The sequence below is a fragment of the Durio zibethinus genome, chromosome 1 (genome assembly GCF_047325235.1).
Source record: "Durio zibethinus cultivar Kanyao isolate XHJ-2024 chromosome 1, ASM4732523v1, whole genome shotgun sequence".
NCBI classification, from domain to species: domain Eukaryota; kingdom Viridiplantae; phylum Streptophyta; class Magnoliopsida; order Malvales; family Malvaceae; genus Durio; species Durio zibethinus.
Genome location: NC_143162.1, coordinates 36662627 through 36685705, shown reverse-complemented (window position 1 = coordinate 36685705; position 23079 = coordinate 36662627). Strand labels below are relative to the sequence as shown.

The 23079-nt window shown below is 34.4% G+C and overlaps 3 protein-coding genes and 1 pseudogene across 5 annotated transcripts; all 4 read left to right on the top strand.

Annotated features, from left to right (window-relative positions):
* Positions 1–208: 208 nt before the first annotated feature.
* On the top strand, positions 209–4560 carry LOC111312701 (strychnine-10-hydroxylase-like; annotated as a pseudogene).
* Positions 4561–9235: 4675 nt separating this feature from the next.
* Positions 9236–11915, top strand: LOC111312703 (glucan endo-1,3-beta-D-glucosidase-like). Its single transcript, XM_022913223.2, has 5 exons — positions 9236–9584; positions 9984–10648; positions 10739–11062; positions 11159–11456; positions 11545–11915. The coding sequence occupies exons 1-5, from the start codon at positions 9518–9520 to the stop codon at positions 11580–11582; spliced, it is 1392 nt and encodes a 463-aa protein (XP_022768958.1). The 5' UTR covers positions 9236–9517; the 3' UTR covers positions 11583–11915.
* LOC111312704 (protein LIKE COV 1-like) lies at positions 11585–14020 on the top strand. The gene is made up of 7 exons (XM_022913224.2): positions 11585–11756; positions 12088–12302; positions 12617–12669; positions 12865–12974; positions 13198–13365; positions 13443–13667; positions 13776–14020. The coding sequence occupies exons 1-7, from the start codon at positions 11585–11587 to the stop codon at positions 13877–13879; spliced, it is 1047 nt and encodes a 348-aa protein (XP_022768959.2). The 3' UTR covers positions 13880–14020.
* Positions 14021–15307: 1287 nt separating this feature from the next.
* LOC111312699 (glucose-6-phosphate isomerase, cytosolic) lies at positions 15308–22659 on the top strand. Of its 3 annotated transcripts, none has more exons than XM_022913220.2 (24): positions 15308–15440; positions 15659–15741; positions 15829–15905; positions 16015–16096; positions 16186–16233; positions 16386–16541; positions 16622–16718; positions 16827–16869; positions 17281–17348; positions 17463–17547; positions 17952–18000; positions 18369–18441; positions 18576–18636; positions 19264–19330; positions 19684–19740; positions 19830–19883; positions 19987–20115; positions 20716–20779; positions 20904–20977; positions 21136–21189; positions 21270–21338; positions 21557–21646; positions 21796–21903; positions 22401–22659. In XM_022913220.2, exons 2-24 carry the CDS (start codon positions 15691–15693, stop codon positions 22449–22451), a joined length of 1707 nt encoding a protein of 568 aa, XP_022768955.2. In that variant the 5' UTR covers positions 15308–15440; positions 15659–15690; the 3' UTR covers positions 22452–22659. The 3 variants fall into 3 exon arrangements, with proteins under 3 accessions (XP_022768955.2, XP_089624405.1, XP_022768956.2); XM_089768279.1 differs by lacking the exon at positions 15308–15440 and adding an exon at positions 15487–15523; XM_022913221.2 differs by lacking the exons at positions 15308–15440; positions 16186–16233 and adding an exon at positions 15487–15523.
* The last annotated feature ends 420 nt before the right edge of the window (positions 22660–23079 follow it).

The window sequence follows — 23079 nt, the reverse complement described above, 5'->3', positions numbered from 1 at the left end:
GCTTGATGTGTTTCCCGTTGCTTGCAAACTCAAAGTTGATAAACAAGCTTAATAGATAAGTATCTAGTTGTTAGGAAATACGCTTCGTAGCTCAAGTTCTATCCTGTTAAGCAAGTTGACCGTTTGCTGAGGCGTCAGGAAATCAAGAATTGACACAGGGCAAACTTTTGGGGCCCATATATAGTGGAAAGACATTGAATCTGGCTCAATGGAAGTAACTACAAATATCAAATCACATAGCAACCACATTAATTAATTTCTTGGATACTACATCCGCACCCACCTCAACGGACTAATTGTTTGTCTCAATGGATTTTCTTGGGTCTCAGTTGAGCACTCTTATGGCTGGTTTAGCAACCGTTCTTCTCCTTTTCTTCTATCTCGTAAGATGTTCGAGGGTTACCAAAAGCAAAAAGATGGCACCCCAAGCTGCAGGGCGTGGCCTATAATTGGCCACCTACGATTGTTAGGTGGGCCGCAGCTTCCTCACATAACATTGGGAGCCTTGGCCGAAAAATATGGTCCTGTCTACTCCATTTGGATAGGGATTCACCCAGGATTGGTGCTGAGCAGTTGGGAGATAGCCGAGGAAATATTCACTAATTATGACGTGGCTGTTACCAATCGTCCAGGAACAATAGCCGCAGAGAACTTGGGCTTCAACTATGCCATGGCTGGGGTTGCACCCTATGGTTCATACTGGCGCGAAATGCGCAAAATAATCAACACAGCGCTGCTCTCGAACCGTCGACTCGAAATACTCAAGCATGTTCGAGTTTCTGAAGCAGAAGTCTCTGTAAAAGAGCTATACAAAACTTGGTCCGAAGAAAACAATGGCTCAGGCCATGTTTTAGTTGAAATGAAGCAATGGTTCGGGGACTTAACTAGGGACGGCAATCAACCCGGTTCCCGTCGGGTTCCGGTCCGATCCGACCCTATGGGGTCGATTTTTTTTTTTTGAATTTCAGTTTTCGGATCAGGTATAATTAGGGAATAATCAGGATCGAGTCGGGTTCGGGTATGCCTAAAATCCAACCCAATCCGACCCGACATTATATAAAAAATTATTTTTTAATTATTTATATATATTTATATAATGATATTTTTAAATATTTTATATTTTTAAAAAAATAATATTTTATTAATTTCGGTCGGATCGGGTTCAAGTATTAAAAAAATCGGGTAAGATCGAGTTCGGGTATGCTAAAGCATAAAGTCGGGTCGAGTTCAAAGTGAGCAAAACCTGCTCCGAACCCGACCTGATGCCATCCCTAGACTTGACCTTAAATGTGATACTTAGGATGGTTGCTGGCAAGAGGTACTTCGTTTTGGAGCTAAAGGTGAAGACAAGAAGGCCATTGTGGAATAATGACTTAAATTTCATAAAAGATTTTTTAAAAATTAATCAGATATTATTTGATGGATAAAAAAAATTTGTAAAAAAAGAATTTTAAGAGAAAAAAGATTCTTAATAAGTAACTTTGATTTGCAAAAGAAGAATTCTAAAAGGAAATGAATTTTTAATTGATAAGTTTGTATAGTTATAAATAGGTAAAGCCTTTACAAGATTAAGTGCGAGAAAAAGATATAAAAGAGTTGTAAAATTTTATAAGAGAGTTGTAAGATTTTATGAGATAGACATCTCATAGAAGTATTAGGACTTTACGTCTTATAAGTGTATATGTTTGTTTGTGAGTGGATTAGAGGTGAGAGCATTTACATAAATATGATATATATGAGTACATATGGGTATGTGTTTGATTGTGTTGAAAGGGTACACATGGGTATGTGTTTGTTTGAGTTAAAAATATTTCATAGGATTAGAAAAAATTGAAAGGGTCTATGTGTATTGATTATTAAATGATTGATATGTTTTGATATATGTTTATAATTCTCTACAACTAGTGGATCTTGTTTTTCATTGTGAATGTAGGTCAATTGGATCGAACCACGTTAAATTATTGTTTCTTGTGTGTTTGATTGATTGTTTGATTTCGCTTCCATTGATATGATTGGATTAGAGGCTTTTTAGCCCAACAAATGATATCAAAGCTATGGTGATTTCTCAACAAGTAGTGTCGGAGCAAAAGGTTTGAGATATGGGAAGAGTAGAAGGTTTGAGTTATGTGAATAGGTAAATCTAGAGGCGCTCGATTCAAAAGAAGAGTTCGAGTTCAAATTTTAAAGATTGAGGATCGATTTACGTAAAATGTGAAGACACATAAGAGAAGATGATTGTGAGACTTCTATTGCAGATGGAGCCAAACATGTTTAGCTTGAAGACAGATAATTTGATAGAATTAGAGTCAAGGTGAAGATTGTTGAAAATAATGACTCAAATCTCATAAGAGATTTTTTTGGGATTGATCAAATATTGCCTGATGGATAAAAAAACTTACAAAAAAAGAATTCTAAGAGAAAAAAGATTCTTAATAGGTAAGTTTGACTTACAAGAAAAGAATTCTAAAAAGAAAGAGATTTTTAATAGGCAAGTTTGACTTGCAGAAGAAGAATTCTAAGAGGAAATGGATTCTTAATTGATAAATTTGTATGGTTATAAATATGTGAAATTTTTACAGGATTAGGTACAAAAAAAAGATGTAAGAGAGCTGTAAGATTTTATGAGATAGATACCCTATAAGAGTATTGAGGCTTTACGTCTTATGAGTGTGTATGTTTATTTGTGAGTGGACTAAAGGAGATTGAAAGGGTTCACATAAGTATGATGTATGGGTACATATGGGTATGAGTTTAGTTGTGTTGAAAGGGTATACATAAGTATATGTTTGTTTAGGTTGAGAATATTTCATAAGAGTAAAGGAGATCGAGAGAGTCTATGGATATTGATTATTGAGTGATTGATATGTTTTGATATATGTTTGTAATTCTTTACAACTAGTAGATCTTGTTTTTCATCTGTAGATGTAAGTCAATTAGATTGAACCACGTTAAATTATTATTTCTTGTGTATTTGATTGATTGTTTGATTTCGTTTTGACTGATATTATTAGATTGGAGGTTTTTAACGCAACAAATAGTATAAGAACTATGGTGATTTTTCAACAGGCCAGATGGTGCCAACCAAAAAACGATGAAGGAATGGTTTCATTTGTTAGGGGTATTTGCCTTGAAAGATGTTGTTTCTTCTCTTGGGTTTTTGGATTTGGGTGGGCATTAAAAGGGCATGAAGGAGACTGCGAAAGAATTGGATAATATTGCTAGTGAATGGCTGGAGGAACATAAGTAGAAGAGAGCTTCAGGAAAGGCTAAAGAATAAGACTTCATGGATGTTTTGCTTTCTCTCCTTGATGGTACTAACCTTGCAACCGAATTTGATGTTGACAAAATTAACAAAGCCAATTGCTTGGTATTGCTAGCACTTTCTTTTACTTCTTTTCTTTAATTTTCTTTTCTAGTAAGTGCATTGCTCTTTGGATGCCTCATGCAATTCTTTTTTTAGTGTTCCAAAGTTTTTTAAACATTACAAATGATCTGGCAAAACAGCAAAAATTAAAGGGTAAATGTTTTCTTAAATTTTTTGTAATTTTCAAATTTCTTTAAACATTATTGGGGACAAAAAAATTCTTTCAACATGTTGAACCTGTATGCGTTAGAACTTATTGAATTACGTTTGGCCCAATACATAAGCTGGGTCTCCTAGAATCTCTAATGTTTTACTTATAGGATCAAAAGCCCAAAAATAAGACTTTCTAGTTCCTACCTCTCAAATTTCTTTTCAACATTTAACCCATGTGGCCTGTCCTAGTTGAACTAATTTTGCCCCAATAAAAACACCCACATCTCAATTATTTGAACTAATTGAGGCTTTCAGATGATCTGATGTTACATATTGGCTCAAAAACTCAAACATAAGATTTTCTATGTTCATCTTCCTAGCCCTCAATTTTGTAAAAAATTGCATCTTTTTTTGCAGAGTATGATTACAGGAGGAAGTGACACTCCTAAGGTTACACTAACATGGAAACTTTCCTTATTATTGAACAATCTTCATTGGTTGAGAAAAGTTCAAGAAGAGCTAGACATCCATGTAGGCAAGCGAAGATTAGTAAACGAATAAGATCTTAGCAAGTTGGAGTATCTTCAAGCCGTAGTTAAAGAGACATTACGCTTACATCCGCCAGTACTTCTCTACCCACGATTATACATCGACGAAATAGTTGTCAGTGGTTATCATGTTCCACGAGGTTGCTGGATATTCTTAAACCTTTGGAAGATTCAAACAGATCCTGGGTTATGGTCGGATCCATTAGAATTCAAGCCAGAAAGATTCTTGACTACCCATAAAGATTTTGATGTTGGGGGTGATCAATATTTTGAATTGATCCCATTTGGTTTTGGTAGAAGAGTGTGCCCTGGAATGGCTTTCGGCCTCCAAATGGTACACTTGACGTTGGCTAGCTTGTTACAGGCGTTTGACATCTCGACTCCAGCAAATGCAACGGTTGATATAAGTGAAGAAGCTGGATTATCGAACATGAAAGCCACACCCCACTTGAAGTTCTTATTAAGCCTGGCCTTCCTTCTAAAATTTATGAATAACTTGAAAATTGAACATGAAAAATAATGTAAAAAGTATGTTGTTGTTTACCAATAAAATCCACAGCAGTCGATACTTTGATGTTTTTGGATACTTTTATTCATTATCCTTTCGAATTTTGCAAAAAGACTTGCATAAAATTTTGATGAAACTATGTTGTTTTTCTTTGTAGCTTTCATTTAACATACAACGCACCGATTTATTCCTTAGTTAAAACCAATTTTTTTATGGATGCATTTCATTTAATTATAATTATATAATTATCTAATTATTTAATAAAAAATTATATAAAATTTTATCATTTATAAATGATAATTTTTTATATAATTTTAATGTCAATTTCCACATAATTTTAAATTAATAATTAATTAATGGGTTAACTTCATAAATATACTTAATGATTAAGACCGAAATAAAAATATCCCTTGAAATTTAAACTTAATCACCATGTTTCACTATTTTGTTATCACCTATTAAACGACATCAGAAAGATAGTCAAAGGTAGCCTCCTTTTCTTGTTCCTTCCATTTTCTTTTCTTTTTCCTTCGAAACTTACATGTAGCACTTATAAATAATTGAAATCATTGCAAGTTATCAAGTTTTCTTTGTTTATGTAAGTTTAAATCATTAAATTGAAGATATTTAAATTCATTTTACAATTAAAAACTTGCTAAAAAAATTGTATATTTTAAAGCTTGACTCTAGCAAAAATCACTTTCAAACAAAATATAAAATTTTAAAATCATTAAACTTTAAGCGTTCCTCTTAAGTTTGTACATAAATATAAAAATAATTAAGCATATAACTTAATCACATCAAACATGTATAAAATATATCTCAAGCATTAAACACAATATCAACAAGCATATGTAGGCATGTATTTCTTTCAAAATAATTTAGAATCAATCAAGATATATCTATAAAGCATATAACAATTTAGCACTCAAAATTCATCAAGAATAGGTAATTAAATTCAAATTCATAAAAGTTTAGAGGTTATACATCTCCATTGTGTATATAAAGTTTCAATTTTAAATATCACATTGTAGCTCTTTACTCTAGCACATATATAAAAGACAATCTCATTTGATTTTCGATTTGTTTTAGGTCCTTAAGAGTCAGTCACCAAGTCTTTTGTTCCTTTAAAAACTCATACTTATCTAATTCTAAATGAGACTTTTATTTTAATAGGAGAAGTAGGTGAAGTATAACCATGAAAATGACAAAACTTGCATTTAATCATTTTAGCCCTTAAACTCTTGTTTAAAAGCTCTTGTTTTTCATTCATCAAAACTTCAAATTTCTTTTTCAAATCAACATTTTCTTTTTCCAAAATTTTATTTCTATTTTAAAAGGCTTTAAAATTCATTTTCAAATTGTCATTTTGTTTTTTCCAAATCATTTGTTGTATTTATTAAAAATTCATTTTCAACTTTTAATTTTGAAATAATTTTCTTATGTTTCAAATACATATTCTCAAACTTAATTATTAAATTATTGTAAGCATCTTGTAATTAACAAAAGTATAAGAGTTTAAATTAATAAAATTAAAGGTTACTTTCGATTCTTCAATAACCATGAGACATAGTGCATAATGGTTGAAAATTTAATTTTCATATAGCTCATCCAACTTCCTTTAAATCTCATTAGAAGTTGAACAATTTGACATCAAGTTGAAGTTGTGAAAATCAAGAGCTCCATGTAGTAAGCATTTGCTATTGGCATCATTCATCACTTACCTCATGTAGTTTGCATTATTTAAAGGAATTTCAAGTCCTTTTTTTATCACATTCCAAGCTCTAAAATCTTGAGCTATTATGAATACCTTCATCCTCATTATCCATTAACAAAATTCAAATTTATCAAATATAAAAGCTTTGAGGATGTTTCTCACCATCTTGGAACCTAAATTAAGCCATAAAATCTTTATTCAATGTGGTTAAACCTACAAAAATATATTAAAGCTTAGATATCAATTGTTAGTTTTTTAGGTTAGATGGTAATCTTAGTGGGGGTGAATTGATGGTAATCTTTACTTTTAGATGAGCTTACCAGAGATCTTTTCACAGGCAGAAGTGTTTCAATTTAATTGTAAAATAATAAGCAAAAATAAAAAGCTAAAACTATTTAAGCAAAATTGGTTTAATGTTTTAGTTTGTACCAGTGAAAAAACTTTTCCATGGCTTTTCCTCCTTATAATGTGCCTAAAACTGTGATTCTTATTTGCATTTTTTTCAATTTTCAATTGTTTGTATATAATTTCAGGTATCTTTTCTTTAGAAGCGTGATTTTATCTGTTTCTTTATACATTTTAAAGCATATTATATTATACCTAAAAAAACGTTAAGATCATATAAATAGTACAAATAAAGAAATATATCATAAAAATAGCAAAATTAAATTAAAAAAATCTTGATCTAGTGTTTCGAAGAACAAAAATGGAAGATCAATTTTTTACACGCAACATCTATTTTAAACTTCAAAGTTTTAACTTGAATTTTTTGAAGAATCAACGAATGTTCGACTAGGAATTGTGATAATTGATTAATGGTGTGATTGTTTACCGAGAGAAATGCAATAGGTATGCGCGGAAACGAAAAACAAAAGAAAAATTCGCCAATGAATTTCAGCTCCAAATTTTGGAACCAAATCACATGGAAACAAAGAAGGTAAATTCAAACTCTTTCTTCGGCGCGAAGAAACCCAGATGGCTGCTCTTTCGGGCTGGGACCAGTGGCAAAAAGATAAGCAATCTACGTGGTTCGACAATGGGCCTCTAATTTGGGCCCAAGACAAAATTTTCTTTTAACCTATTTAAAAATAATAAAACCTCTCATATAGTGTTTTCATTAATTTTTAAATATTCATTTTTTATTACACGGTAAAAAATAAAATAAAGGAAAAAAGTCCTCACATTAAATTTTAACTTTTTTAAAAATATTCATTATATCAAATATTCTGTTTTTTTTTAACGGTAACTTGCTTTTTTAGTGATTATTTATAAATTTTTTTGTGAACGAAATTAAATAGACAGATTGAAAAAATAATTGTAAATGTTAAAATTTAAAATTATTAGATATTAATTTTAAAAAATAAATTTATAAATTAATTGAGTTAAATTTTAAATTCATCCATTTTAACAAGTGTTGTAGTTGAAAATATTTGGATTTTATGGATTAATATATTATTCTTAAAAAACACTTTAATAGATGTAGATTTCTTAGTATCGGAAAGGAATACCTACTCAAATAATTTGGTGGATTTGGAAGGAGCTAGTAGAAAACTTAATTTTGAAGGTTTAACAGCTTACTTTATGTTTTTTTTTTTTTTTTAAGACTACCTTTATGCTTTTGTCCATGACTATCAGTATATGTACTGTACAATTACGTGAGAAGCTCTTCTTTTTCCAGTGGGTGTTATGATTGAATATGATTTACTTTCTTAGTTATGTTCAAAGCTCTTCTTTTTTGTGTGGTGGAAAATGTATTCTATCTAGAGAAAGAATTGTCGTTTCTTAATGGAGAAGAAAAAAAAAAAAAAAAAAAAAAAAAGACTATGTAACCTCCCTGAAAGACAGGATGTTGTTTCATTGCTTAAAGCATAGCTATGTCAAAAAAAAAAAAAGTTTGACATTTGAAGATTATATAATATTCAATATCAAGTTTTAGAGCACATTATAAAGCACATAATTGGATTACTTAAGAATCCAAATTTATAATTTTCAGATTAGTTTGGATTCCATTTCATCAAACTGCATCGTGGTTACATTTGAATGGTTCTGTTGATGCAATTGGGTTCAGTACTCCTTTCATTTTTGACTGACGGGACAATTATTCAATGATTGTCTTAGGGCAGTCAATTATCTTAATGTAAAGGAATAAAAATACTTTTTAATGATGGTTGTTTTAGGTAAATAAAAATTAACATAAGTAATTAAAATTTAGGATATGAATGTAAAATATTTAAATTTAAAATTTTATGATTTATTGTTGATAAATAATTTATAAGTTTTAAAGTATTTATAAATTTTTTTATGAATTGATAATTTATCTCAATTTTAAAAATAAAATATTTTTTATACTCTTAAACTAAAATATTATTTTTGAACAATAAATTTACATCCAAACCAAATTTTTATTATTAATTTTAATCACATTATTATAAATACTAAATTACACTGACATAATCATTACTTTCAATCCCACCAAAATCAATACCATTGTCTCTTCAACTTGAACCTTTAATTTGAGTTGGAGTTAAACCTTTTAGGTTATGACTGTTGGATTAGCTCGGCAGCTGTATCTGAGTCAACATTCATGATTTTGTTGGAAGAAAAAGTATTCTCATTTGTTTTTGTCTTTGGTCAAGATTAATCCTAATTATCAAGAAAAAAAAAGCTAATTTTGCTAGATTATTTTTACGTTAAACTGGTAAATTGCATGCACGAATTACTGACACAAAATCACGTTTTGATTTGGAATTTCAGTTATAGAGTTGTTTCCAGATTAACTGATTTCCGACAATGATCACGTATCAACCCGACAGAAGTACAATCCAGACGAGTCCGATTTGAACCAGAGTTCAGTTTAGGACCACAAGCGCAGAGAACTGGATACAATAAAAAAATCCAAAAATCAGGCCTAACGTTCAAAATGGAGGGCATTTGCGTCAAATGTCAAAGTGAAAGTTCTCCGGAATAAAGCAACTTTCGGTTCCTGTGCAGTGACACAAATCTAATCCCAATTCTAGGCTACGCTCACGTGATTGTATGAAATTACACCTGGCCCATTCAAAAAACATGGAGCTATTTTTTTTTTTCTCAAATTCTTTGCCCACTGGAAGTTTTCTTTTACGGTTCTACCCTTCGTCCCTAAGCTTTTCTTCTTTATTTATCGCTCCGATTCTTTCACCGATGATCAAACTTTGTAACGTTCAGAAACAGAGACCATCTCTTCAGTCATGGCCGCGTTTCGTTTTACTATAACTTTCCTTCTTCTGACTCTGTTAATGGGAGCAATTAAAGCAAGTAAGCTTCTAAATTTCCTTCTTCTCAGTTTAATTTAATCTAAGCTTCTGAGATTGTCTGGTTTAGCAGAATCTTCGTTTCCAACTCTATTGTTTTTGCTTTGTATTGGCCCAAGAAAAATGTGGCACTTTCGTGCTATCTTGTTTAATTTGCAGAAGGAGAGTTTTCACTTCAACTCTGGCTCTCTCTCTGTTTTTTAGTAATTAGCAAATTTTCTTTGAACATCAGACATGGAATCTGAGTGCTCCTTTATCATTTCGCTTCTTATACATCTATGAATAGTGGCACCAGTTTATTTTACACGTAACGGAGTCTCCAATTTCCAAGGAAATTTGTATTCTCCAAGTAGAAAAGGAAAAACAAATATTAAACAAGTCTAACGTACGTCTGTTTTTGCAGAATCCCAATCATTTATCGGCGTAAACTATGGCCAAGTTGCCGACAACCTACCGTCACCGGAAGCCACTGCAAAGCTTCTCCAATCCACTTCAATCCAAAAGGTTCGACTATACGGGTCCGACCCTGCAATGATCAAAGCGCTAGCCAACACCGGAGTTGGCATCGTCGTTGGTACGGCCAATGGTGACATCCCCGCTTTAGCCTCAGACCCAAATTTTGCCAAAAACTGGGTGAACACCAACATAGTTGCATATTATCCATCCAGCAAAATCATCCTTATAACCGTTGGCAACGAGGTTGTCATGTCGGGAGATAAAAATTTGATAACTCAGTTGTTGCCAGCCATGCAAAATGTCAAGAATGCTCTTGATGCGGCCTCGTTAGGAGATAAAGTCAAGGTCTCGTCGGTGCATTCAATGGCTTTGTTGAAACAGTCTGAGCCGCCGTCTTCTGGGAGCTTCGACCCAAGTTTTGGAGACGTGTTGAAGGGGCTCTTGTCGTTTAACAATGCTACTGGTTCTCCTTTTGCGATCAACCCGTATCCTTATTTCGCGTACAGGAGCGATCCCAGGCCTGAAACGCTGGCGTTCTGCTTGTTTCAACCAAATTCTGGGCGTTTTGATGCCAACACGAAAATCAACTACATGAACATGTTCGATGCTCAGGTTGAGTTCAATGTTATAAATGAACATGTTCTGTAATTCCCATTTAAAATGATTGTTTTGTTTAATTTAATGGGTTTATTACTTTGCCAGGTGGATGCTGTTCGTTCTGCGTTGAATGCCATGGGGTTTAAGAATGTTGAGATTGTGGTTGCTGAGACTGGTTGGCCGTACAAAGGAGATAGCGACGAAGTGGGACCAAGCATTGAGAACGCTAAGGCTTACAATGGAAACTTGATTGCACACCTTCGATCAATGGTGGGAACTCCACTGATGCCAGGGAAATCGGTTGACACATATCTATTTGCTCTGTACGATGAGGACTTGAAACCTGGACCAACTTCCGAGAGATCCTTCGGGCTTTTCAAGTCTGATCTTACCACGACTTATGACATTGGCCTCTCAAAGAGTAGCCAGGTGAGAAAAATTGCAACTAATCTTTACTCAACAATAATCATCTTCATACTGGTAGAGGCAGTGATTCTTATTTAAGTGTTTTTCTTTTTTACAAAGACTCCGGTGACTCCGGCAACGCCAAAGACACCAGTGACACCATCGTCACAGCCAAAGAAAGCAGCTTGGTGTGTTCCAAAGGCTGGTGTTTCAGATGCTGAATTGCAGGCGAGTTTGGATTACGCTTGTGCACAAGGGATAGATTGTAGTCCAATTCAACCAGGAGGGGCTTGTTTTGAACCAAATACAATAGCAGCACATGCTGCATATGCCATGAATCTCTTCTATCAAACTGCTGGTCAGAATCCATGGAACTGTGATTTCACACAAACAGCCATGCTTTCTTCCAACAACCCAAGTAACTTTAAATTTCTTAAAGTAGAATCTTTGCTTTACGTTACAATGACTCATACCGTGTCTAATTCTTTTGCTTTTACACTTTACAGGCTATAATGGTTGCACTTACGCTGGTGGGAGTACCTGAAAATGGGAATAATCGGACAGATGAATAAAGGGCAACAGGCAGCTTTTGCTGCTCTTATTCTCATTTCGTGGGCAAGGCATCGTCATCTTTCACAAGTGGTTGGGGGAGATTGGCAACGCCAGCATGTGCAAATATATAGGCACAAAGTCTTCTTTTTGTTCCTTTTATGTGAGAGTTTGTGATGCATGTGAAAATTTGTTTATTGTCAAGGCAAAAAGATAAAAGAAATGTTTGCCTATTTGTTTAGAAATTAGGAGACCATGTCTTGTTGTATATATTGTATGTGTAATTGGAGTGACTTTAAGATTTGATGCAATTTATGCACTTCAAACACATGCAATTAGAAAGCTTCAACTACGTCGTTCAAGGAAATAAAATATTGGAAGAATTTGGAACAACCCAACAACAAGCTGAGTCAAACCCACGAGTTTGGCTCAATTTATTTTTCAGTTAATATATTTCCCAATAATCCTAACAACCTTGATCCGATAGTTCGTTATACTAGCTCGAGGGAAGAGAGAGAGAAACAGAGACAGAGTCAGAGAAAAAGAGAGAAACAGAGAAGGAAGAAAAGGGCCAAAAGGAAGGGAAATGGGAACGAGAGATCGGGAGAGAGATAGGGAGCTGCTTATCCCAGTTGCAACAATCTCTGAAAATGGAGTCTCCAAATCCTCCGCCCCTACTGCTGCTCCTACCATGGCCTCCTCCCATGGCCGGGAGGTGCCTTTCTTTTCCTTCCTCGTTCATTCCCTTCTTTCTCGCGTTTTCTCAACTTGGATTGGTAAAAACTAAAAGGACATGCATGCAACGACGCAAAGATGATGATTTAATTTGTTTTATATTTTCTATTTAGATCCATTTATAAAAAAAAAAAAAAAAAAAAAGAAACTACTATAGAGAGAAAATGCAAACTTAAACCAGAAGGATTGACAACATTGTCCTCTTGTCATCATTCATGGTTATGAATATATCAGAAAGAGAACTCTTACAAATTCTTCTTTGTAACTATATTTTTCTTTTGCATTCTGGCATAGGCATTTTTAAAAGTAATCCGCAGCTGGGCTTCTAAAAAGTTTATGACAGGATGGTAAGTTCTTTTCATCTTGAACCATGCATTGCAACTTTTGTTGTCTTCATGGCATTTAAACTGTTAGTGTAGTCATTGAAACCACATACATTCAAAACTTCAATCGTGTTGAAAAAGATACAGAATCATCAAGCTCGAAATTATAGAGATTCTGTGGGTTGTCTTGTGATGAAATGTGATAGCATTACTTTGCAGTGTCATACTTCTTCCACTGGCCATTACATTCTATATTACTTGGGGTTTCGTTCATTTCGTTGATGGATTTTTCTCCCCGGTCTATAATCAGCTAGGCATCAATGTTTTTGGTAAGCAGAATAAACTGCCTTTTCTCGGATCCTCTTTTAGCTATTATGAAACTGGATATATGCTGCAGAAGAACAGTCTTCAAGCATTGCCATTTTTATAATCTGAACCATACGACAACGCATGGCTAAACTTTTAACAATAATCCAACCTTTTCGGATGGCAAATGATATAATTCTTGATTTTAGTGTTTGCTGCTTGAATGATTTGGCCAACATGATGCAGGTCTAGGATTTGCTACCTCCATCACTTTTATCTTTTTAGTAGGCGTTTTCATGTCATCATGGTGGGGAGCTTCAGTTCTTACCCTTGGTGAATGGTTCATCAAGAAGATGCCGCTAGTGAGCTATATTTATGCTGCCTCAAAGCAAATAAGTGCTGCAATATCACCAGGTAAGTCTTTCTATATATTTAATGGCTACAGCTTCCAACTTTTATAAACTCAAAGCCACATGGATACCACTTTGCAGATCAGAATTCTAATGCTTTCAAAGAAGTGGCGATCATAAGGCACCCCCGAGTGGGCCAATATATGTTTGGATTTATTACTTCTACAGTTATTCTTCAGAAGGGCGTAGGTGAAGAGGAACTATGCTGTGTTTATGTTCCCACAAACCATCTCTATCTCGGTGATATATTTCTGATTAGTTCAAGGGATATTTTGAGGCCCAATTTATCAGTTCGAGAAGGGATCGGTATGAAACTCAAACTCAAAATTAAGACTGACACATCCTTTATAATTATATATATATATATATATATATTTGTGGTGATTTAAATTTAGGTCCTCCCTTTTGTTGCAGAAATTGTTATCTCTGGTGGCATGTCTGTGCCTAAAATATTTAACACAGTGGATCCATCAGGCATTCCAGCAACAAGAATTGTCAATTTTGAAGCATCAGTATGAAAATGGATTAAAAATAATTACAGTTCATTTCTGTTTCCTATTTTATATATGTTGGAAAAAGCATATGCTCAATCATTCAAGAAAACAATCTTTTGAGAATGAAGGGACGAAGAGTTTGATCTCTGGCAAGCAACCAAATCAGAAGAGACTACATAGTTCCATTGCTCTCGAGAGATATCCGTTTAATTAGAAATATATATAGATAGGTACAATGGATGGTAGTTTAATTAGAAATATATATACATAGGTACAACGGATGGTAGTTCTTAGTTATTTGTTCATATTAGAGCTTCTTTCCTTCCTCTATCAGTAGGAAAAATTATTGTCTTTTTTCTTTTTCGCCTCAAAACATAATTCCGTTGCATGTAATAAGAAACAAAATTTTAGAAAGTCCTCATAATAGTATTACTTAAATTAGAAAGAGATGGATGCAGGGGTGTTTCAGAACATGAGAAAGACCTCGATAAGAATGTCTAATTAAGGAAATAACTACAAGAATGGCCTTAGAAATTGATAGCAGAAGTTTAACAATTCATGGAAAGCAAGTTTTAAGTTCTAACCAAAGTTGGGATCTGGTCACTTTGAACCAAACATCCTATAACAATATAATTTCATCAGTAAGAGACGATTTATGATCATAATAGATAACAATTGACAGACATTTTAGAAAGTGTTCATTCCTGTAAACATGAATCAGTTATGTAACTTGACAGTGGCTACCACTTTCAATAACTCCTTTATCGTCCAATGACTAGGATTTTCAGCAGACCCAGTTTCGGTCCCCGGCAATGGAATACTTTTTTTTTTCCTCTAAGTTTGGAATTCATCAAGAATGGAAATGGTATAGTTTATGTATGTGATTCCATTCTGCTATATTGTTTGGAAAATGTAAGAACACATACTCTATTTGAGACTACATTTCCTGCTTATTTGCTAGAAGCGAGGCCTTTGAAAACAAAAATGTAATAGACTAATAGTACTTTGTTGTCGTGATCCTTGAGTTGGTACTAGCGAAACTTCTCTGTGGCTTGGCTGAAATTTCGTCTGCTGAAACCAAGCAAACAAGCCAAAACAACCCACTTTCCACGGCAATCCCACTTTCGAGTTCTCTTGTTTTCTAAATAAATAATAAGATTGGAAAGTATAAATAATAACTTTCAAGTTCTCTTGTGTCTGGCTTTCACCCCGGATTTGATCCCCGGCAACGAAATACATTTTATGCGTTTGGGACTTTCTTTATGCGTTTTGGGCTTAAGAGAATTTTCGATGAGTCCAATCTCAGACGCGGTCGTTTAGACCGTAACATTTTTGTAATTCACATTGGCTTTGGGCTTTAAAGAATTTCGATGAGTCCAATCTCAGACGCGGTCGTTTAAACGTAACATTTTTGTAATTTAGCTCGCGGTTTCTCGGGCCCATCGGAAATCCGTCGCCCACGGAATGCAACCCTCAGAAGTCACAATCAAACAACCCAACTTTCAGTGACCGGAATTCCTGATCCGTATCAAATTGCAAGATGCCCTTTCGACGGACGTCACGGACCCTCACATCTCTCCACCACGTAGCCTTTTAACCTTTTATAGTCACATGACCTTCTAAGTCTCGCCAAAGCTTTTGCCAACTTCAACTTTTCTGCTTCCATTAGTTATTTCTCTTTATTCTTTTTCTCTTCATCATCATCTGAATTTCTTCCTTTCTCCGGTGTCTTCTCAAATTATTATTCGCGTTTTTCTCACACCGCTTCGAAATCTCAAGCTAATCAGTATCTATCTGTTGCAGATATTTGTTGCGTTTTAGTATAGGCTGAATTGATGGCTTCGACCACTCTAATCTGCGACTCCGAGCCATGGAAGGACTTGAAGGTAACTTTCCGGGCCACTGTCTAGCCAAGCTTATTGTTAAAAATAGCTAGAAAAATCTATTTGTTCAACACAAAATTCGTTTTATAGTCTCATGTCGAGGATTTCAAGAAAACTCATCTTCGTGATTTGATGAACGACAAAGAACGATGCCAATCGATGATGGTGTAAGATCCTCTGTTCAACTCTCACCATTTTCTCTGATTCGATATCTACACGAAGCTTGTAATAAAAAAATGATGAAATATTTGATTATATATACTTATAATTCTACAGTGAGTTCGATGGAATGCTTTTGGACTACTCAAGGCAACGAGCCACTCTTGACACCATGGATAAACTCTATCAATTAGCAGAGGTGAATTTGGATTAATTCTCGTTTCTGAAATTATGAGTCTAAATCATAATAGTTTTGGATTTTTTTAAAAAATATTTTTACATTTTCAGGCTGCTTCACTCAAACAAAAAATTAATCGAATGTACAGCGGCGAGCATGTAAGTCTAACTTTCTCTTTAGAGAAAGATAAGACTAGTTTTGGGTTTGATGTAAAAATTGGTGATGATATTGTAATAGTTGAATAGCCTTTAATGCCTTTTCATTTTTAGTGTTTATGACTTTGCAATTGTGTTTGGCTGGAATATTTCAGATAAATAGCACAGAGAATAGGTCAGTGCTTCATGTAGCTCTCCGAGCACCGAGGGATGCTGTTATATACAGTGATGGAAAGAATGTAGTTCCAGATGTTTGGAATGTTTTGGATAAGATCAAGGATTTTTCGGAGAAAGTTCGCAGTGGCTCCTGGGTGACTTATCAGTGTTTTCTTGTACATCAAATTTGAATACGTTATTCTTCTATTGCTGAGAAACAGGTAAATCTTGGCAGGTTGGAGCTACTGGAAAACCACTGAAGGATGTTATTGCAATCGGCATTGGTGGCAGTTTCTTAGGTCCTTTATTTGTGCATACTGCTCTCCAAACAGGTTATACTGGTGCATTTTATCATTAGTTGTGTAACCCTGTTACTTATGGCCTATTAAGAAACAAGTGTAGCTGATGTATTCATGGTTTTCTCTTGACAACTCTCACAGATCCTGAGGCTGTTGAATTTGCAAAAGGACGCCAATTGCGTTTGTAAGTAGTTGTTTATTATTGCAGCTGGTACTCTTTTGTGCCTACTTCCTTTCTTTCATTGTATTATAAGATTGTCAGTAGATGCTGCTTCTTTCCTTTTTGGTGAGGAAAGGAGGGGGAGGAGGAATGTGTCAGAAAAAGGTAGATTGAGGCACCTTGCTCTTTTTTTTTAATAAAAGGGGGAACACTTAGCTGCCACATAGGCCTTCTAAGACTGGCATTGGCATAAGTGTGATCAAGTAAAAAAAGCATTTTGGTTGTGGTGGATTCTCAACATAAAGTGCCTGTTGTTATTCTAACTGCTTGTCTGACATTTTCATTGTAATTTATAATGCCTGCATACATAATTAATTGTTGTTTCATTCGGTTATTCTGAAAATTCAATGTAATCTCTTGTTTGAATTGCCACAGCCTTGCAAACGTGGATCCCATTGATGTTGCTAGAAATATTGCAGGATTAAACCCTGAAACCACTCTTGGTAACGAGTTTCTTTTTATTCATCTGAAAGTGTGTTGTTTTTCTGTTGTCTAAACCTTTTTTTTTTTTTGCACGACTGATTCTTCTGATTTAATTTGGTTGTAATTTTATCTAGTTGTGGTGGTTTCAAAGACTTTCACAACAGCAGAAACTATGTTGAATGCCCGAACATTAAGGGAATGGATTTCATCTGCTCTTGGGTTAGTGTCATGATAACACTACTTATTTTTTCAACAACGTGCATGCAGTGGTAGTTTGAGATTCTGCTACTATTTTTGCCCAAATATTTTGGAACTATTTCTCAGCTTAACAATTAAAATTCAGAGTGACAAAACATTGAGCAAAAGAGAGGAGATGTTCTCATCTTTGAATGCTTTTAATAAGTGTTTGATTTTCTCAATCTTGTTAGGAATCATTCTCAATATTCAACGAATTAATGTTCATCTAAAATTTTCCTGGATTGGAGGGTTTCTATTTCTTATTGCTTGTTATAACTTACTAGATTTTTTGTGAATTATCTAGATTTTTCTCTCCGTTTTACTATGTTAATATGTGGTACAAGCATGCTTTCTTATTAAGCCACTTGTGATTCAAAATATTTCAGGCCGTTTGCAGTTGCAAAACACATGGTGGCCGTCAGTACTAATCTAACGGTATCAGCTTGTTCATCCATCTCTTTAATTGAATGATTAAGCATTTGCCATGCCACTACGTACATATTAAATTGTTTATTTTGGGATTTTGTGTTGCAAATCAAGCATTGCTGATGTGCTAGAGTACTGTTCACAACTTATTTTTGATGAAGTGAAAATGTTTATTCTCTTTTTGCTTGAAAGAGATGGCCTCTCGATTATGCATTCCTCTTTTTCTTTTTTCTTTTTTTTTGAATTTCCATGCTTCATAGCTTTCTATTTATTCCCTTTCTCCTCCTCAATTGCTAAAGTGCCAATAAATAAGGCTTCGAATTACATATTATATGCTAGCATTAATCCTATGCAGCTTATAAATGTTTACCATGCAGCTTGTTGAAAAGTTTGGCATTGATCCTAATAATGCATTTGCATTCTGGGATTGGGTTGGTGGTCGTTACAGTGGTAAGTTTTATTCCCTGTCCCCTTGCTTCTCTCTAAGCATCATTTATGGTCATTTGATTTCTATTGAGGATTGAGACGCATTTCTAGTTGAATTGTGGAAGGTGATTAACCTTGAAGTAAACTGCCATTTGCAGTTTGCAGTGCTGTTGGGGTGTTGCCTTTGTCTCTGCAGTATGGTTTCTCAATGGTAGAAAAGTATGTTAACGTCTTATTTTTTTGACCATATTGCATTCACTTTTCAAATTTTGATGACCAATAAATTATGATTTATAACATACATTAGGTGTCCATATATGATTGGTGAGACAGATTTGTGCAATTTTAAAACCAGCTTCATTGTTCTAAGGAAATACATCACCTTCAATATAACAAACAGAACTTAGGAATAAAAAGGGTTTTCTTTTTCGTTTTTCTCCATGGAGTTCATATATCATGAAATTCAGTTTTACTTGCTCCACTGAGAAGTGGTTTATTTCTCCTTTCTTGACAAATAGTTGTAACTGAAAACAATTTCTTAGTAAATAAAATTGTAGCATAATGGATAACAAAAAATGTTAGTCGCTAGTGCACAGATCTTTAAGTTAAATCATTATTGCATGATACAAAACAATTTCGAATACTATGAGAATCTGGAAATACTAACAAAAGTATGACAACTAAGAGTGTGTGATTTATATGGGGTAGGTTTTAATTTTCAACCGAACTCTTAATCCATTCTTCATTCGCCTTGGTGCTTTGGATAATTATTCATTCATGTTCTTCCTTTTATTTTGGCTTGTTTTTGATATATACTTGAATAAGCTTTTTATTTGTTACTTGAAGGTTCTTAAATGGGGCTTCAAGTATTGATCAGCATTTCCGTTCAGCTCCTTTTGAGAAGAATATACCTGTAAGTGCCTTGATGTAACATCTTCCACTGCAGCTGTGGTTCTTTGTTACTTATTAGATTAGCATAAAATTATCTACCAGCGGTATTATGGGTTAATGAATTTGAATAGAATCTATGAATAACGGTATGAAGGTTATGGTTAGTTAAAATCAGGATGGATTAGTCCAGAATAAGCTACCTCTTTGTATTTCCCAAAGTGGATATACTGGATGCTATGTTTCATTTAACCATGCATAAGACTGTTTTTTTTCATATAAGTTTGGTTGATAATTCAAGTTCTTTTCCAATTGGCATCTTGGTCTTCTTTATGGTTACTTTATGACATTGTATGATAACATTATTTGGAAGATTAGGTACTTTTGGGTTTGCTCAGTGTATGGAACGTTTCATTTCTTGGATATCCTGCAAGAGTGAGTATTTCTGCTTCTAACTTAAGTTAAACTTATCATTTACCTTTTAAATGCTTGCTACCCGTCATTAACACTTTACATGTATATAGGCCATTTTACCCTACTCCCAGGCCCTCGAGAAATTCGCTCCACATATTCAACAGGCATGTTTACGGGAACTCCTTTTTTCACTGGGCAGCTTTAGGTGGTGGGGGTTTGAATTTGTGTTTTTAAATCTTATATATTGCTAAATCTACTTCAATTCAGGTCAGCATGGAGAGTAATGGCAAGGGGGTGTCAATTGATGGTGTGCCACTTCCTTATGAGGCTGGTGAAATTGATTTCGGTGAACCTGGAACAAATGGCCAGCACAGCTTTTATCAACTAATCCACCAGGTGAATTGTTTGCTTTGTTTTGCAGAAAGAAGGATATTAGGTGATTTCTGCCTCATATAACATCTTAGACCACCTTAAATATTTGCGGTGCTAGTATAGTTATATGTCCCTGCCTGGTCCTAGGAGAGCTATTGATTTGCCTATAGGCAACCATAAATTTGGAAGCTTGTGCGTAAAATGAAGAGACTGGAAAGCTTTTTGAGAGACTTGTCAAGATATGGCACGTTATCTTAATTAGTTACCATGAAATAACAAACTGAAGTACTAAAGTGTGCTTGAAGAACTGGTTCAATAAAAGCTCCTTTTGAATGTTATTCATCAGAATATAGGTTCCAACTCTTGAGATGTCACTGAGTCATAATTTCACATATCTTTGTCCTTAGCTTTGATGGAAGGATTGTTTCTGTTACCGCATAACCTCAATGGCTTACCATCTGTGTAAATAGGTTCAGTTTGGTACTCTCAAATTATTGTGTCAAGTGGTAAAGGGTGGGGTTGGGATGGTTCTTCATCATTTGGTATTTGCAGAATCAGGCTCTGTGCTAAACCACATTGTGCTGCAGCTATAAGCATTTTAATTTCTCATTTTGACACCTTCAGGGACGTGTAATTCCATGTGATTTCATCGGTATTGTGAAGAGCCAGCAACCTGTGTACCTTAAAGGTATAATCCAATTTATTTCTGTATTGGTTGCTAACATTTTTTTTAACCAGTTGGTTGCTAACTTGAAGATCCCATATTTTGTTGTTTCTATTGCATTTTTGAACATGGTTATTATTATTGGCAGGTGAAGTGGTGAGCAACCATGATGAGCTCATGTCCAACTTTTTTGCACAGCCAGATGCCCTGGCATATGGGAAGGTAGGTTTTTTGCTTTCTTAGGTATCCATTATTTGTCCTTATTATGGAGGCCAATTTCATTTAAGTTTCAAGCACTAGAACATTTATTTTCTTTTTTCATGAATCGTTGCCTAAAATCTAAATCTATATCACTGCTGAAAAAAATTGATTCACTGCAGACACTAGAGCAGTTGCTGAAGGAGAATGTTCCACAGCATCTTATTCCTCATAAGGTGATTTACTTTCAGCTCTTCTACCAAGCTTTAGTTCATAATAGAATCAATTTCCTAACTTGTTCTGTTATCCTCCATAGATGTTCTCTGGGAATCGGCCTTCTCTCAGTCTTTTGCTTCCATCTCTTAATGCTTGCAATATTGGGCAGGTGACTGGTTTCTTCTCTTTAGATTTTAATTAATGAAGCATTTTTCTTGTGGCTGGTTATAACTGTTGAGGACTTTTGTATTATTGATATGACTCTGCATCACTGAGTCAATTACTACCTTGTAACTCTTCTAGCTTTAATTTTCAAGTACTAGCACGTAATGCATATAACATGTTTCACCTGTCTGGTCTAACACAATGACTTCTTGGCTATCTCAGCTGTTAGGAAGCTATGAACATAGAATTGCTGTGGAAGGTTTTGTATGGGGCATTAATTCTTTTGACCAGTGGGGAGTTGAGTTGGGGAAGGTATGTATCACCAAAGAACACTCCATCATGTTCTGTACATAAAATCATACTGTTCCACCTTCCAAGATGCACATTTTGGTGAATGTTTCTGTGCAATTTGTTTCTGGATTCCTGAACTTAGACTAATTGTTTTATTTTTGTAAATGCAGTCACTAGCTACTCAAGTCCGGAAACAGCTTCATGCATCACGTACAAAAGGAGAACCTGTTGAGGGCTTTAATTTTAGTACCACCACATTGTTAACAAGATATCTAGAGGTAAGACGAATTCATCATTACCCTGAATTGAGTAAAAATTAATCTTCTTTGTCATGGTTCTAAGATTGCTAAGTCTTTAAACCTTCTGTAATGACCAGAATATATATTGCTCCTTTTAGAAATAGAATGTTGACATAAATCTCAACATCATAATGTTCGGTTTAACAATAAGGTTTATCACAAGAAATTCTGCAATATATGTTAAGAAAAGAAAATTTCTTAATATCAGATATAATTTTCTTAATGGTGGGTAATTATAGTATTGGCACTTTCTCCCTATGAGCCATTAGCCAAAAATAATTATAAACCCTACGGTGTTGCAACAGTTCTAGAAGTCTAAAATCTAAATGCTTACTTCAGGAACCCTTATCTTGTTTGTGTAGTTTTGAGCAAGCAGTTAGAAATTTCCCTTGTTCTTTTAAAATGTTATTTGGGATAAGGAATTTTCAGTAATATGACACTCCACTGTTACTGAAAATTTATAAATTGCTTGACAGGCAAGTTCTGATATCCCAGCTGACCCACCTACTCTTCTACCTCGGATATAACTGGCTTGATGATGAAGCAGCTTCATCGCAGTATGCCTCGGGATTCTGATTTTGTTTTTTGATGTCTACGGAGGTCCATTGAACCCTACGGGTTGCAAAATGGATGTAATAAATCTATGTTAGACGTGGAATATTTACTTGAGGCTACCTATAGTAATTTCAAAATCATCCGAAAAATAGTTTGAATAAATGCACTTGCTTTACACAACATAGAATTGCCTAGTTTCTGTACCCTTGTTTATAACAGATGCAGCTAGATGAAATTTGCCAGCTTCGTAAGAACCATGCTCTAAGAAACAACATGGCGGAACCAAATTTGTCGAAGCTCAAGTTGGTATGCCTCGACTGTCCACTTTCTTGTGATTTTCTTATCCATTATCACATTTTTATAACTCAATGTGAAAATTGAGGGGAAAAATGAAAATGAATAAGACCCTAGCTTGTTGACGCGAAAGGTTTGTGCTATGGAACAACTTGAGGTTCCAAGTTTTTATCAGGACCTTGAGGCTTGAGCATGCTGCACAGGCCTTTCACGCTTAGTTTATCGACATAAATCAGCTATGGTCTATAGGCTAATCGAAAACCAAAAAAAAAAAAAAAACAGGGAATAGTTTGAAATCAAGAATTT

Coding starts and splice junctions, on each gene's coding strand:
- LOC111312703 (XM_022913223.2), top strand. CDS start 9,518: ATGGCCGCGTTTCGTTTTACTATAACTTTCCTTCTTCTGACTCTGTTA. Junction 9,585..9,983: donor AATGGGAGCAATTAAAGCAA/GTAAGCTTCTAA, acceptor CTGTTTTTGCAG/AATCCCAATCATTTATCGGC. Junction 11,063..11,158: donor GCCTCTCAAAGAGTAGCCAG/GTGAGAAAAATT, acceptor TTTTTTACAAAG/ACTCCGGTGACTCCGGCAAC.
- LOC111312699 (XM_022913220.2), top strand. CDS start 15,691: ATGGCTTCGACCACTCTAATCTGCGACTCCGAGCCATGGAAGGACTTG. Junction 20,780..20,903: donor GCAACCTGTGTACCTTAAAG/GTATAATCCAAT, acceptor TATTATTGGCAG/GTGAAGTGGTGAGCAACCAT. Junction 21,904..22,400: donor TGTTAACAAGATATCTAGAG/GTAAGACGAATT, acceptor ATTGCTTGACAG/GCAAGTTCTGATATCCCAGC.
- LOC111312704 (XM_022913224.2), top strand. CDS start 11,585: ATGGGAATAATCGGACAGATGAATAAAGGGCAACAGGCAGCTTTTGCT. Junction 12,303..12,616: donor CCTCCTCCCATGGCCGGGAG/GTGCCTTTCTTT, acceptor ATTCTGGCATAG/GCATTTTTAAAAGTAATCCG. Junction 12,670..12,864: donor AAAAAGTTTATGACAGGATG/GTAAGTTCTTTT, acceptor ATTACTTTGCAG/TGTCATACTTCTTCCACTGG.